General features: G+C 43.5%; 1 protein-coding gene across 1 annotated transcript in view; it reads right to left on the reverse strand.

The window, feature by feature from the left end:
* The window catches only part of ITPRID1 (ITPR interacting domain containing 1), a 38,162-nt gene that overhangs the window by 15,092 nt on the left and 8,377 nt on the right, over nt 1–14,693 (reverse strand). The window contains exons 6-8 of the mRNA XM_044419197.1: nt 13,792–13,994; nt 9,515–10,092; nt 7,743–7,797 (exon numbers count right to left, since the gene is read on the reverse strand). Coding sequence (XP_044275132.1) covers nt 7,743–7,797; nt 9,515–10,092; nt 13,792–13,994 — 836 coding nt within the window. The remainder of the gene's footprint in view (nt 1–7,742; nt 7,798–9,514; nt 10,093–13,791; nt 13,995–14,693) is intronic.

A 14,693-nucleotide genomic window follows, 5' to 3' on the forward strand; every position in this document is an offset into this window, starting at 1 on the left:
TCCTTGGAAAAAGGCAGGACAGAAATGTAATAAACGAAAGAATCCTACTGCAAGATAGTACTCCTGTTGCAGACACTTATTACTCTCCACCCCCAATATTGAACATATGGTTTGTACCCAAGACAGCAGGTCAATGATTGCAAGGGACAGAGGATAAATTCATGGGGTGCATATTTAAGGTGAACATGCCTAATTCCATACAGCCAAAATTCAGTTAGGGGTAAACCCACTGAAATCAATCAGACTAAAATTTGCCCTAGTGCCATTGATTTGAATGGGTCTAAAGGATGACGAAATCTGGATCCAATCAAGGGATCCTGCTAGAGCAACAGCAACCAAGGTAGCTTTTATATTCTTCAAGATGCCAGACCACCTTAACAGCAGCCTCTCATTCTCCCCACCCCACCCCCAGGAAATAAGCCATCTTTGCCAAGTTCTCACAATGTCCTTCCTTCCCAGTTCATATTATCTTCATCTTACTAACTGGCTTTGGTCCAGTTTCTAATCCCTGCCAAACAGTGAAAAAGCCGGCTGACATCTGTGTCAAACTCTAATGAAACGAGGCATAAAGCTACGAGTGTCAGAAGTGCAGAGACGATGCTGCAGACGCTGGATGAAAACGGTGTTTGGAGAACTGAGAGCTGGGGAATTCCACCACTGAAAGGTCTTTAAGGAAGAAGAATAATGGAAGACTAACTACTGCCGATGGAGGAAAACTGGGGGAAAGGCAACATATGCTTCAGCAGCGCATGATTTAAAAACACCAACATGGACATTTGGTCTTTGGCATGGACATCATCAGGCAATACAATATGCTCCAATTTCACTGCTTCATTTAGTGGAAGCACAGCACCAGTTCATGTGTTACTTTTGCCAGCTCTCTTGCGCATATGCAACTGCTATGCCAGAAAACTGGGCCAGGCCCAGTAGTGGAAAGGAAAAGAACCCAGGTTCAGTTCTGAGCATTTCTGAATAGACTCCTGCCTGAAACCCACGAGGGTTGGTGCCAGTCAGTGTCAACGGCACTGAACTAGAAGGACCCATGATCTGACCCGGTACTTCCTAAGCATGAAACCCAAAAGCTAACCACATTCCATGCTGCATAGGAGTTTGGGGCATGCAGGCTTGTTCAGTTCTCACCCAAAAGTGATCTCAACATCCCTAAGGCATGGCACCGTGAGTGGGAGGAAAGGGTTAGGGTTGGTTATAGGGGCAGGATTAAGAACCCATCTTCTCCAGTGACGTAATGGTGTGTTTCTTATAATGATAGTCCCCATAGCTTTGCCCCCAAGCCAGAGACAAAAAGCATCCATCCACACAGCCTGTCCATGTACAATATACAATGGATATTATATATCCATGCAATGCAGTATGGATATGTTGACCCATATCAAGAAACCATCCATGGAGGCTCACAGGCAAGCCAGAAGCCGGAAAAAGCCATGCTCTGGATAAAGGAGCCCCTTTTCTTTAGAGATTCTGCACCATTGAGTAGAGGGTGAAAAAAGGAAAGTGCAGTAAAGGGGTGGGACTGGCACGCTCCCTTTCATCACACGTTTGCTTTCTCTACATTTAGCGTGTCTGCAGAGGGCTATAGAGCAGCGTCTGTTGGTGGCTCCTAGTTGCAATAGCTGTGTGCAGTCTCCAGGTTTCAGAGAGAGCGAGCTGCGGAATGCCAGAACTGCCTCTGCCTGGCCTCTGCAGGAAGCAGGAAACTAGTCTAGATGGATTGCTTGGCTGATCCAACAAGGCTCTTCTATTCTCCGTCCAGAAAGGAGATGGATTTCTGACACTACCCCTTCTTTTCTCTTGATTGATCTCTGTGAGGAAACAAATATTACAGTCTCTCGCTGAGGAAGAAAGTGAAGTCTGGACTCAGGTCAAGGCTTCTCCCAAAACAAGCAAGCTTTTTTTTTTTTGGATTCTGTGAATGTCACATGCCAGAGACACATCTTCCTAGCAGCCATCATGAGCAACCAACACCTCTCAGCATGGCCAGGACTCCTTTGCAGGTGGGGGAAGGCAAAGTTGGTAGCTCAATGTCTTTTGTGTGATAAAGTGACACACTCTTATTTATGAGTACGCAAGTCCCATGGTGACACGAAAGAGGTGGCAGCCTGGGACCCCTGTGACAGGCTGCTGCAAATATTAGGCGTGTCACACATGAAAACATTTGGACATAATGCATAACTTTTCTGCCTCAGATGAATGTTGGGACATTCCCAACAGACTGCCACCACTAAATCATCGTTAGAGCATTCAGTAGAGAAGACAGTTCTGTGTTCATCTAGATTAGCTGCTGGACTTCTAAGTTACCATTTTCCTTCTACCCCTCCCTGCTCACATGGTCTTTTTCTTCTGCATCATTTGCTGTGAGAGCCATAGGGTGACGAACATTTGGAGAGGAAAAGGCCAGGAGCACAATGGGAAAGGTCATGTGATAATAGAACTAATCGCTATGAAGAAGGAATATTACCTGGGGGCAGCAGATATTAATTTGTGGCAGCTGAGAAGCAATTGAGAGGATGAGAGAGAGAGAGAGAGAATGTGAGTGTAGGGCAGGCCCAAGAGATGCTGATGCCTGATTTAAAGAGCAAGATGGGTCTGCTTGCTTGCCCATTTCATGTCCGGTAGCTGCACAGACTGGTACTTGAAACTTACTCCAACAGCATCCTCCATATCTGAAGCCATCAGGCTAACCAAGGGGAGCATTGGGTATGCTGCGCGGCACATACTGGTCAGAGGCCTTTCCACCCCCTGCTGCCATGCCATGCCATGCCGGTGGCCACTACTTCACTCTACCCAATAGTAGAGCCGGCCTGGGTCAAGTGGTGGTATCACAGGCAGGGGGCAGCGCTGTGCAGAATGTCCAGCAGCAGCTGCACGCAGACAGTGCTGACCTCCCACCCGCTACCTCCTGAACTGCCACACAACAGCTTGTGGGAATGCTGCAATGCACCATCCAGCAGCAGCCATGAACAACCCGGGACATATCTTTCCCCGGGCCCTGTCTTGCAAGCCTTCAGCATCAAAGAGGAACTTTCCCGGTTCAACACTGACAAATGACATGCCCAGCCATTCGGGCATTGCGGGTGGGCGGCTGGCAAATACTTAACCACATTCTTCAGAGCTTTGCCTCCGAAATCCGCCCCGCCCCCCCTGCTGCTTCCGGCTACTTGATGGTGACACCAGCTATCAGCCCCCATCCCCAGATGTGCAGGTCCAGCTTTGTGCAATCACATCTGCTACCCAAGAGTTTTATCTCCTGCATCCTATGCATTAGTGAGGCTTGCCCTCACTGGCTCCACCCAGCATAGCCACAGATGAGGAATGCTGGAGTTGTAATCCAAAATATCAAGGCAGAGCTTGTTTCAGTTCATATAAGCCCACTCAATGTCCTTCATATTATAGCAGCTGGGCAAGAGCTGGAAGGAAAGGATAATATGATATTGATATGATAATATGATATAATCTTAACTTTATTTCTGAAAAATAAATAAATAGCTGTCCCAACCCAAGACAGGCCTGGACATTAAACATGTCAGATCCTTCCCTAGTGTTATAGTTTAAAATGTGAAAAATGTGTTTTATATAGAAAAGGAAAGGAATCATCGGATTTCCTAGGAAACCTATGACGCATGTTTTCAAGAAACATGACAAGTGGGGAGGAATAATAAGGACATAATACTTTTTGCTCCAATCATTAGCATTTGGCAAACATCCACCATTTGCAAAAACCAACAGAACTTGCCATGGTGCCATCAGAAACAGGAAAATATTCGGGTGTTCTCTCTCTCTCTCTCTCTCCCTACATCATTCCCATATGTACTTTACAGGGGGATAATAAACAAGATTCACACTATTGGAACACAGTCAATTAAGAAAAATGCCAATTGCCTTCTGCAGATATTCCCATGTGCTCAACTGTATGTGAAGAGATGGTTAGGAGGAGGAGTGGCGGTGGTGGTGGTGGTGGTGGTGGTGAAAGTGTGATAATTAAAAGAACTGCCACTCAAGTAAGTCTTGGGAGCTAATGTGTCAGTTCAGCATGCTAGGGAGATAGAACGTACCCAGCTGCTGGAAAGACTTGAGTGTGGTTCAGTCCCTGGCACCACGTGTTGGGACAAGATGAATCACAAATGCTGTGAAAGTGAGTTTCCAGGCTACTGTGTGCCAGATGGAGGTGGTTACTTCACTGATTGATGGTCTCTTAGGCTACTAAGGCGACTTTTCAGTCCACAAAGACTGTCAAGTTGGCACTGTTGCTTGAGGATCAGCCCTCCTTCCTTTGGTCAAGCCCCCCTTGGAAAGACCACCTGGCCACAGCTGGAGCAGGGAGGGAAAGGGGGCGTCCTCCAGAATGCTGACCCCAGGGAGGGATGGAGAAGCAAGCAACACCAGCACCAGTGAGCACCGGTTATGGTTGGAGGCTGTGACAGCTGCATGTCCAACCCTGTGTTCTGCTAACAGGGGCGAAAGAACGCCGAAATGTATTCAAGTTACATCCGAGTGCTTGGTGGAAAATGGCAAACATGTGTCTGTGTGTAAAACAAGTCCATCCCCAGGTACTGAGCACAAAATCCTTACAACCTGTCCGTGGGCGCATGCAAGGGTGAGCAAGCAGGACCGGGAGGCTCCGATCTCCATTTTATTTGGCCTCCCTCGGCCCCTTTGCACAGTCCGGCAGCCTCAAGTGGGAGCTTTACCATAGATCAGTTGCCAGTAAAGCGAGCGCAGACTCCTGCTGGGAGCTAACTGCCCGTCAGACATTTTCCGGGTCCTCTGAATACAGGACAGTGAGCAAAGCTTCATTACTGAACAATGGCGTTGGCTGCCAGAGCTTACAGATTTGAATAAACAACAAATAAGCAACATCTGCTCCAGCATATGTGTATGGTGGGAAAAAAGTCACAAAATAAAAGAATTTGTAAATGCCAAAAGCAACACTAAACTGCCAGTGCTACTGTAGAGTGAATTTTTAATTGCACATGCATACAAGGCAGGCTGTGGGTATTAGTCTCACATATGTCTGGTTGCTGCCAACCTGGGAGTATAGATGAATTTAATTAAATAAGGATTATCCCTTCTCCCCAGTACAATTACTTATTTATAACAATGATAAAATTGCCTAATAAAAATTGTAATATTTTGGGTTTGGTTTTTTTTTAAACACACGTGTGTGTGCGCAAGCACCATAGCTCTAAAATGCTCTGGATTTCTTTGTAAGGCATTTAGGGATGCTTTGAGGGTGGTTTAGAATGCTGTCTCTGCATTCTGCTAAAAGAAAGGCAAAGAGGAGTGTCAGGCAGCCTGGTGCAGCTAAACAGACAGACTCCCATTCAGGAGAAATGACACACAGAAGCCAATAAATGTTCTTCCACTGGTGGTTTGTCTAGATTCAAGATTTAAGCAACTGGATATGGGCAGAGGCCTGACCAGAGAGCCAAGGAACATTGGAAATTGATTCTATCAAGAATTCCGATCTAATAAATTGCCTGCTTTTGGCCTGGATTATTAGTTTGGGCAAGGGGTCATTCTCACAGAGGCCCACAGTTCTCTGCTTATTTTTGCTGGTGTGTCTGCCTCCCAACTCAAACACCAGCTTCTCCCAGATGTATCACCTCTACAGAGGAAACATCACCTGTTGAATTTCCAACAGCCATGGGCACGCTGCCAATAACAATGTCAACTTCACCATAAATCCCACCCAACACTCATTTCCCCAAATTTATTGAACGCATGCAATGAGGCAAATCAAAAAATAAAAGTCCACCCCATGCGATTTCATGCTGGTTCAATAAGAGTCATAATGAATAAATGACCAGTCCAACTTGCAACCAAGCAGATATTCTATATGTTAAAAGTTTGTCTCACAAAGTGCAAATCAAGGAAATCTGGTCTGTGTTCATTCCGAGTCATAATTTTAAAATTGATTAAGGCCTAGCAATGGAGGAAGTAGAAAAGATAACCTGTGGCTCAGTCATCAATTTAAAAGGAGTCTGCGGCCAAGAAATTCAAAGAAGACTGAGACTTGGAAGGGCAAGCAATGAAAGGCCTAGAAAAGATCATCAAGTATAAGGATGTTGCACTGGAGGCCAAGACCATCCATACTATTTTATTCCCAATCACAATGTATGGGTGTAAAAGCTGGACAGTGAAGAAAGCTGATGGGAAGAAAATTGATGCGTTCCAAACATGGTGCTAGAGGAGAGCTTTGCAAGTATCATGGACTGACAGAAAGACAAAAAATTGGGTCCTGGATCAAATCAAGTCAGAACTTTCCCTAGAAGCAAAAAACAACAACAACAACAACAACAACAACAACACTGAAGCTGTCATACTTTGGGCACATCATGAGAAGGCAAGACTCCCTGGAGAAGACAATTATATGAGAGAAAGTTGTGGGCAGGAGAAGAAAAGGAAGGCCAATAGTGAGGTGCACTGAATCCATAAAGGAAGCCACAGGCTTGAACTTGGGAGAGCTGGATGGAGCTGTGATGGACAGGGCATTCTGGAGGGCTTTCATTCATAGGGTTGCCATAAGTTGAAGCCAACTTGACAGCACACAACAACAACAACAACAGGTATATCAGATTGTATAGTATAAAAGGGAGTGATGCCACCATTGTCATTTCCAAACCTGTGGTCACAACTACCAGCACCAAGAAAACTCAGCAGCGGTATCTTCAGCATAGACATCTGACCACTGAAAGATGCTGCCATCTAAAGACTGGTCTAGAAGGTTTACATCTGAACCTCTGGCAGCCTTCCCCAGGCAGGGTGCCTTCCAGATGGTTTGGACTGCAACTCTGGCTGAGGACCAGATGATGGGAAATGTAGCCTCAATCTGAGGGAACCAGTTTGCTTGCCCCTGAACAAGGCTACCAGTGTTTTGCTTAGAGTGTCCTGTTTAATTTAACTGTGGAAGTTAATTTAATTTAACTGTGGAATATGTCAAATAAATAAATAAATATTGGCCAAATAAACAATGCAGAGCTTGAGAATGGAGTAGTAAAAGGTGCAAAGCATAAGCTGTAAGCACCTGGGTCGAATCTCAACTAGGAACTCTCCAGCCTCTACCTTGTCCCCTCCAGAAATAAGAATTGCTCTTAGGAAAGACAAACATTAAAGGCTCACTGAACGTGACTTACTGACCCTTCAGCTGAACCCCCTTAATTTTTGATAGCTCAGGCAAATATTATGAAATTGAAAATGTGGATGAGACACGAGGACACATGTTCTGGCCCCAGCCCCAGAACCACACATTCTGCCAGATTTCTCTGTGCTAACTAGGGATGTCTGGAGAGACCCTGAAAATGCATTGAGCTGAATGATTGGGGAAGATCAGCATAATCAGGATTCCCAGGCATATGGACGATTGTAAGTAGGTTCATGTGAACATTGTAGTCTCTCTCCAAATTTTCTTGGTCAACATGGAAAGGTCAGAGGTGAAGGTGTATGCCTTTGTGTACCTTCCACTTTCAGTACAGTAACATCTGCATAACATTTGCTAGCCCCTTAAGTAATTTCAGACCAGTTACCCTGTTGATTTACAGCCTGTCTCTAGCAAGCATCCCATCAAACCATGTAAAGCCCTCCATCAAGATAGTACAGCTGACTTCGAGTCTGAGGGAATATCTGGTTGACCAGTCAGTTCCTATCTCTGGCACTTATATTTTCGAAACTCTCCTCATTGCAAATTTGCAAAACTATGTAGAGCTATTACGTTTGTTAATACCCACCTGAAGTGCTTTCAAGAGGATTTCCCCAAGAAGATTCATCCTCAAAGCTCTGGATCTGAAACAGGGAAAAAAACACTCTTTAAAGCAGCTTGTTTTTTTATTATTAAAAGTATATTTCTTCTCTTTGACATTAGGATTTGAAACCAAAGCAACACTAAACCTTCCAGATGTCTCACTATTGTTGGTGCCTCTTTCTCAAAGCAGTTTGAGTTTCTAGAGGTAAGTTAGAGCCTGTAACACATTTCCCTTCCACATGCCACTAGTGCTGGGTCAAAGCACAATGTTGCCAACTGGAAATTACTCCCTCTATCAGGAATCCATGTGGGGGGCATGAACGGAAATGAAGCCGAACGAGGCCCACTGAGAAGCAGGTGGTATGGGCATGTTTAGGAAACCCTGAGGTTTGCAGGAGTACAAAAACATTTTTAAACCTCAACAATTTCAGGTACAACTCCCATGTCTCCAAAAACACCCGATAAAGTCCAAGCATCCTGAGCAGTTATGGCATGTTGCCCATCAGTTGGAAAAGAAACACAGATTTCAGGGAGAGGGGAAAGAGGCATCTCCTCCTTGGAGAGAATGGCTTCTTGGGAGCCTGAACAGAAGCACTCCTCGTCAGAGGGAAGATACACTGCAATTTTTTTGTTGCAGGTCTCTGTTTACGTAATGGCAATCAGTAAAATCCAGTGATACAGTCATCCAGATATATGACGCTTATGATCCACCGAAAGGAATGAATCCCACTAAAGTTATCCCAAGGTGCAACACTGCAAGGTGTCTGACAATCTCTCCTCTCTCTTTCTCTTCCAACAAGGCCAAAATTGTTCCCTGTTCTCTACCCTTTATTGAGAAATGGGAGTTTTGTTGACCCCTAATGGGTTCTCATTGCAGTCAGGTTGGGCTGGCCTAAGGTGAGAAACATGTTTTGGATGGAGCTTCTGTATTTTAGCAGTTCACACTACCTGCTGAACACACTACCTGTAATCACACTACCACCTGCTGAAGTTCCTGCGATACAACAGTCCTGCTTTCTTTTGCACCTGGCCACATGACATAGGAAGTGCTCTCTTTTACCAATACATCTAGTTGATCCAACAAGATAAATATGAATTTGTTGTCTTTATGGGTTTTAAACCTCCAAATGAAAGGTAATGATGACCTTAACCAAAAAAGGTAGCATGGCAAAGAAGCTAAAGAAACACTAAGACTTAAAGTAAAAGCATTCCATGGAGATCAATAAAATATGAGCATTGCACCAAACTATCTTGCAATTCTATTTCTCTGTAGCTGTCATACTTTGTAAAGCTACATTAAATTCCACTGTGGTCATGTCATGCTGCACTGCTCACAAGATAGCATCTAAAACAAACGGTCAAACAAAACAAAGGATGTCCATCTTGTCCATCCGGAAAGGACAGTTTACCTCTAGACTTCCATTTAGTGTACAAGTTGACAGAACTTGGAATGCCCCCCTAATCACTATTCTGCACATGACCAGAAAATGAGCCAAATGGATTGGGATAAAATACTATAGCACTGCCTTTTGTGACTTCCTCCCCATTCCCTGAAGAAGCAAGGCTGAGATCTAACTTACTGTAAATGTGTTGTGAGCCGCCCCAAGGCTTCGGCGAATGGGCCGGCATAGAAGCTCGCTAAATAAATAAATACAATGTGAAAGCAATCTCGTTTAGGTTTTTCTTCTAGAAGCTAAATTACTCAAATAATACACCTTCATTTCCTATCCATGTACAAGATAGAACTGTCTGCCTTACCTCTTCCATCTCAAAGGAATCTGAAGGCTTCCAGCTTAAGCCAGAAACTCTCTTGAGCCGATGGGTCAAGCGCAAACTGAGATCCTTGCGTGGCCAGTCTTTAGGAAGCATCTCAGAAGCAGAAGGAAGGTGGGGTTGTTTTATAGGGAGCTGAGGCAACAGCCAAGTTTTACGAGCTCTGGATTGCAGAGGCCAGGATACAGTCATAGCCTCTTCCTCCTCATTTGGGACCGGCACTTCTTTTAGAGAAATCAAGGCATTGTCAGGCAAGCCAGTCCTGGCTGGTATGTGTAGATCTGCCTCAGTACCAGCAGAGGGTTCATCTTTGTTCTTGAATGCACCAGTATTTCTGTATGCGGGAGGGCCATGCATCGTCGTCTGTCTAGACACCTTTCTCAGAAGCTGGCCTAGCCTTCTCCTCTTTGCCTGGGTGAGAACTGGTTTTTCCCTAGGCAGGTTTCCTGTGTTCTTCTCTTGGTTTCCCTCTTCTGACTTCTGCTGCAAGGCGTTGACATCATTCAGCAAAGAGGAAAAAGCATTTGCCACGTGATCCAGGACTTGCAATTGCCGAAAACGCCCTTCAGTTTGAGAGAGATGAAAATAAATGTTGCTGAGTTATAGGCTGATCCTGTGAAGCTTTAGTGTACTAAGGAAGGGCTGATCTTCTACAGCCCAGATCATATGTTAGCAATGCAAGGGGGCTGCTCTCACCAGCCACACCCTATGGCCGTCTCATACATGGCAGTGTATGCATATATTAATATCAGCTGTACCTGTGGGAACACATGCACCCAGAGCCTGAAAGATGGACAGAGGGAAGTCGCTTGATTAGAAGGGCATCCAAGGCACCTAAGGAGCAGATTGGAGCAGATTGGTCACGATAAAGATACTGCAAATGTGTATTACCCCCAGCCTGGCTGAGATCCAGTGTGGTGTAGTGGTTAAGGGTGCAGGACTGGGACTCAGGCAATCCTGGTTGTAGTCACTGCACAGCCATGGAGCCAACTGGGTGACTTTGGGCCAGTCACCTACTCTCAACCTAACCTACCTCACAGGGACTTTTTTGTGGGGATATGATTGAGTGCAGGAGGAGAATGATGTAAGCCACCTTGGATTCTTTAAAAAAGAAAAAGTTGGGATATAAATCGAATAAAAGTAATAAATCAAAGCGATGGAATGGTAAGCCAGCCAACAACCTGGAATTTTTGTTAATCATGCTTCATTCACAAAAAGAGTCTGAGGCAAACACATCGGATTTCCCTGCTCCTCATACTTACAATAAACCAGTGGCAAACTACAACCTGGAAGAAGGAAGAACGTTTAGAATACTCAGCTCTGTGCTTCTTGACAAATACAAACGGACTCCATCAAATAGTTATGAATGGCTTGCACTACTGCGTTTTAGTGGCTTGGAGTGGATTTTTGCTGCCTTTGCCCACTGAAACTAAAAGTCTCCACCTGACACCTTCACATCTTGTGTTGGAGCCTCTAACATTTTATCCCAGTCCTGCCTTCTCCAACCCAGTGCCAGCATCCAACATCAGTTGGTCGTTTCCCTCTCTCTTTCTCCAGCAGACTCAAACAAAACCTTAAAACAGTCCTTTTATTAAAGTCAGTCAGTTATTTTCTACATAGTTGTGCCATTTAAACCTCAGTCTAGCTACACAGTAATTGCTTAGGGAAAAACAGATTCCACATGGCTAAATAATATTTAGTTCTTTGGACTAAATGTATAGTTGATCTCTTAAAGGCTACAGGTGGATCCAAGCATGAATTTTGCCTATATACCATGTCCTTTTATTGGCCAGGCTTTACCATTAGTGCCAATATTCCATGTTTGTATTCTTGTATTTTAACTCAGCTCTAAATCAGGTAGTCCTAATGCTATAGTTACATATAGGCCAAATAGATCTCTCCTTCTCTCAGAGCAGTGGCTCCCAACCTTTTCTATGCCCTGCACCCCTAGAAAATGTTTGATTTATGTTTGCACCCCTTACAAAAGTAATGTCACATTTGAAGATGAAGTCAAATTTCTAATTTTTGAATCACAAATTGAATCACATACAATACTGCAGGTGAACAAATTGGGCTAAAAAATAAGCTTTTAACTCAGTGCATAAACATCAACTATGAACTGAGCAATTAGAAAAAATTGTAAACAGTAAAGTCAATCCCAACTGTGGACATAAAATTCAATGACTTCTTTGTTCCTGCATCTCATTCGCGATTTTGTCAAAACATGGAACTTTCTTGCTAATTGTGATTCACAAATCTGCCTGTGGATTCTGGCAATTCCTACATTTTGCCTTGACTGACAAAAGAGAACTGAATCCAAATGTAAACCAGATAATAATAAGTATTTTTTATTATTGGGATAGTTTTTGGTGAAAAAAATCTTCCTTTTTGCCTTCCTCTTTGTCACACTCCCTGAAACGCCATCTCACACCCGCAGGGGGTATGGACACCCAAACCTGGGAATCCCTGCTTTAGAGAAACTATCTTCCAAAAACATATTGGTTGATTAATAATATAGGAGCCATGTCTTCATCTAAAACAGGATTCAAAGGCAGAATGCATTAAACATTTAAAATGTAACACGGTCTGGCAACTTATTGCTCTGCTTATTGTGGAAGTTTGGTGAACATCTTGTGTTGTTACACCAGCTCAACCAATTTAGAAGCTTCACTAATTCAGCTTACTATATAGTAGGTCACATTGTCATTTTCAGTAACAAGGCAGGTGCATAATGGTGTTGAATGGGGCCATACAGAAAGCAACTCTGAATCAGGGAACATTGTCATAAAACCCTTTAAGATACTGAGGGCCAGCTGTTATCCAAGAATACTTCGCAAAGTTTATTAATAGTAACTATATACTTCAGTTGATTTGAATGAATAGTTCACTGTGCTAACCACTAGAAGTCATAGAGGCTATGCTTTTGGTTTCAGAGTAACAGGAAGCTGTGTAAGGGAAAGACAGGAAGCTATGTGGGTAGGAGTAGAATATCAGCAAATAAAGCAAATTACAGCTTTACTGGTTGGCCTGCAAAACTTCCATACAGGTTTTGTTTAAGCCCATTTAGAGTGGTAGGGCAAATATTGTTCTACAATTTGGCTATGAAAGCTTTCAAATGGCAGTGGAATTTATTGATTGCTGCTGACCGTCACTTCAGCTTTTGGCCTTTTTCTTAGATCCATGTGTATCTGGAAAAGACAGTGTTGCTTAGATTCACCCTTCCTGTATGTCAAAGGTGCTGTTCCCATTTTTGAAAGAACTGCTGGAAAGAACAAGGTGGAAAATGCCAGACTCCTTGGCTGCTGCTTTTCCTTGGGAGCTACCAAATGCATTTGTCATGAAGACTGTTAGCACTCCTTTGCAAAGAAGACTAAAGGAATGATATAGCCCAGAGCCACTTAAATCGCTTCATCCAAATTTCTGTCCAGATGTTGGCCTTCCCGTCTTGTTTATGGGACAGCACACGTGTGCTTTAGCAGTTCAGTGCTCTTCTTTTTTAAAGAATTGCTGGACTTTGTTCAAACAGCTGTGCCTGAGTGGTTTGCTGCAATTTTTAGATTGTGTCTTGTTTTTTCACTGATGGATGAGTCATGAAGATTCCATTCTGCTCTGTGATTTCATTAATGCCCAGTTTCTAATGGGGCTTGGTTTATTAGTGTTATACCTTGATAATGCTACGATACACTTTCTCTAAAGTAGCACGTTAGGCTTGTAGCACGATAAACTCTATAAAGTGCATCTGGATATTTAAAAATAAAAGACCTTTGTGATCACTGCCATTAACCATCCAGATAAACTGGTGGTGACTGGAAAGGGGTCCCTGACTCTTTTGACATGTTTATTGCATTGTAGCCCTATAGGGATCTAATTCAATACACTCTTTCATTTAAGTGACATTTTATTACTATTTTAATTCTTAAAAAACAAGTGTAGATGGAAAAGTGTTTTAGTTCTATTTAAAAGATCAAATGAACAAATAATAAATGACTTACTTAAACAAAGGACCCCCACTACAAAAGCTATAATGTGCACATCAAAAAAACAGCACTTAACAAAAAAGGATGCAAGAGCCTCTATGTCCATCCTTCCAGAAATCTTAGACTTTCTCCCACATGAAAACTATGGAAATGACCCATCCTAGGAAAACACAGGATGATTATAAAGGGATGATAACATGGGTCAAGCCTTCTCGCATCTCCCATAAAATGGTCATTCCACTCTAAATCTTTATCTGGAAGTAAGTTGAAGTTTCCTTTGCTTACCACATAAATTGGGATTTTCTATATCCATGCGCTGTCTTTGGGCTTCAATAAAAACGCGGATGTTGATTCCTTTAGCCATGGATGGAGAACTGATGAACCGAGAAGGGATTTTAGTGCAGATGTCTGGTTCATCTCTACCAAACCCCAAATCCAGCAGAATCTCAACTGGATCCTTGTCCCAGTAATCTAGCCATTCAGTGACACTACGGAGGAAATGGCAACAGAAATTATTTAGCCTGGTTGATAGGAACTCTCATTTCATTCAGCTAATGTATAGCTTTCCTATATCATCATCATCATCATCATCATCATCATCATCATCATCATCATCATATTTTACAGCTAAATAATGTCTTTTGAATAGTTGGCAAAAGGAACACCAAGCAAATCTAAGGTAACAGCATAAAAAAGATTATTTTCTCAGAGATAGAATGTGGGTATTACAGGAATTTAACCCTGAATGATTGACCCCCCCACCCCAAAAAGTCACACTTGGAACCATTCTTCAATTTCACCTTAAGTCCAATTCAGATGGTGTAGTACTCCCACTCTTCCCACCAATGATGCTAAAGGGGCTGGTCCTTCCACCATTTCTCTTGAGCTTCCAGACTGTTCTATCTCACCCCTCTGCTCACCTGCCTCTGGACAAACCTCTTCCTTCTCATGCACAAACTCATCCTGCTTCTGCTCTGGTGGTGAAGCAGAGAGACATCTCATGCTCTGCCTGCCCTTTCTGGCACCAAGCACACTAGTGTGGCTTTGAGAAAGCACCAGGAGTGCTGGGAAATATAATCTCAGTAGGCAGAAGGACCACAGCACTAGGAAAACTACATTTCCCAGGACTCTTGGCAGTTTGCTCAGAGGCTGTGTGTCAAGTGCCTTAGGAAAGGGGAAAAACTACA

The sequence above is a fragment of the Varanus komodoensis genome, unplaced genomic scaffold, assembly GCF_004798865.1.
Source record: "Varanus komodoensis strain SLA01 unplaced genomic scaffold, ASM479886v1 scaffold10, whole genome shotgun sequence".
Taxonomy (NCBI): domain Eukaryota; kingdom Metazoa; phylum Chordata; class Lepidosauria; order Squamata; family Varanidae; genus Varanus; species Varanus komodoensis.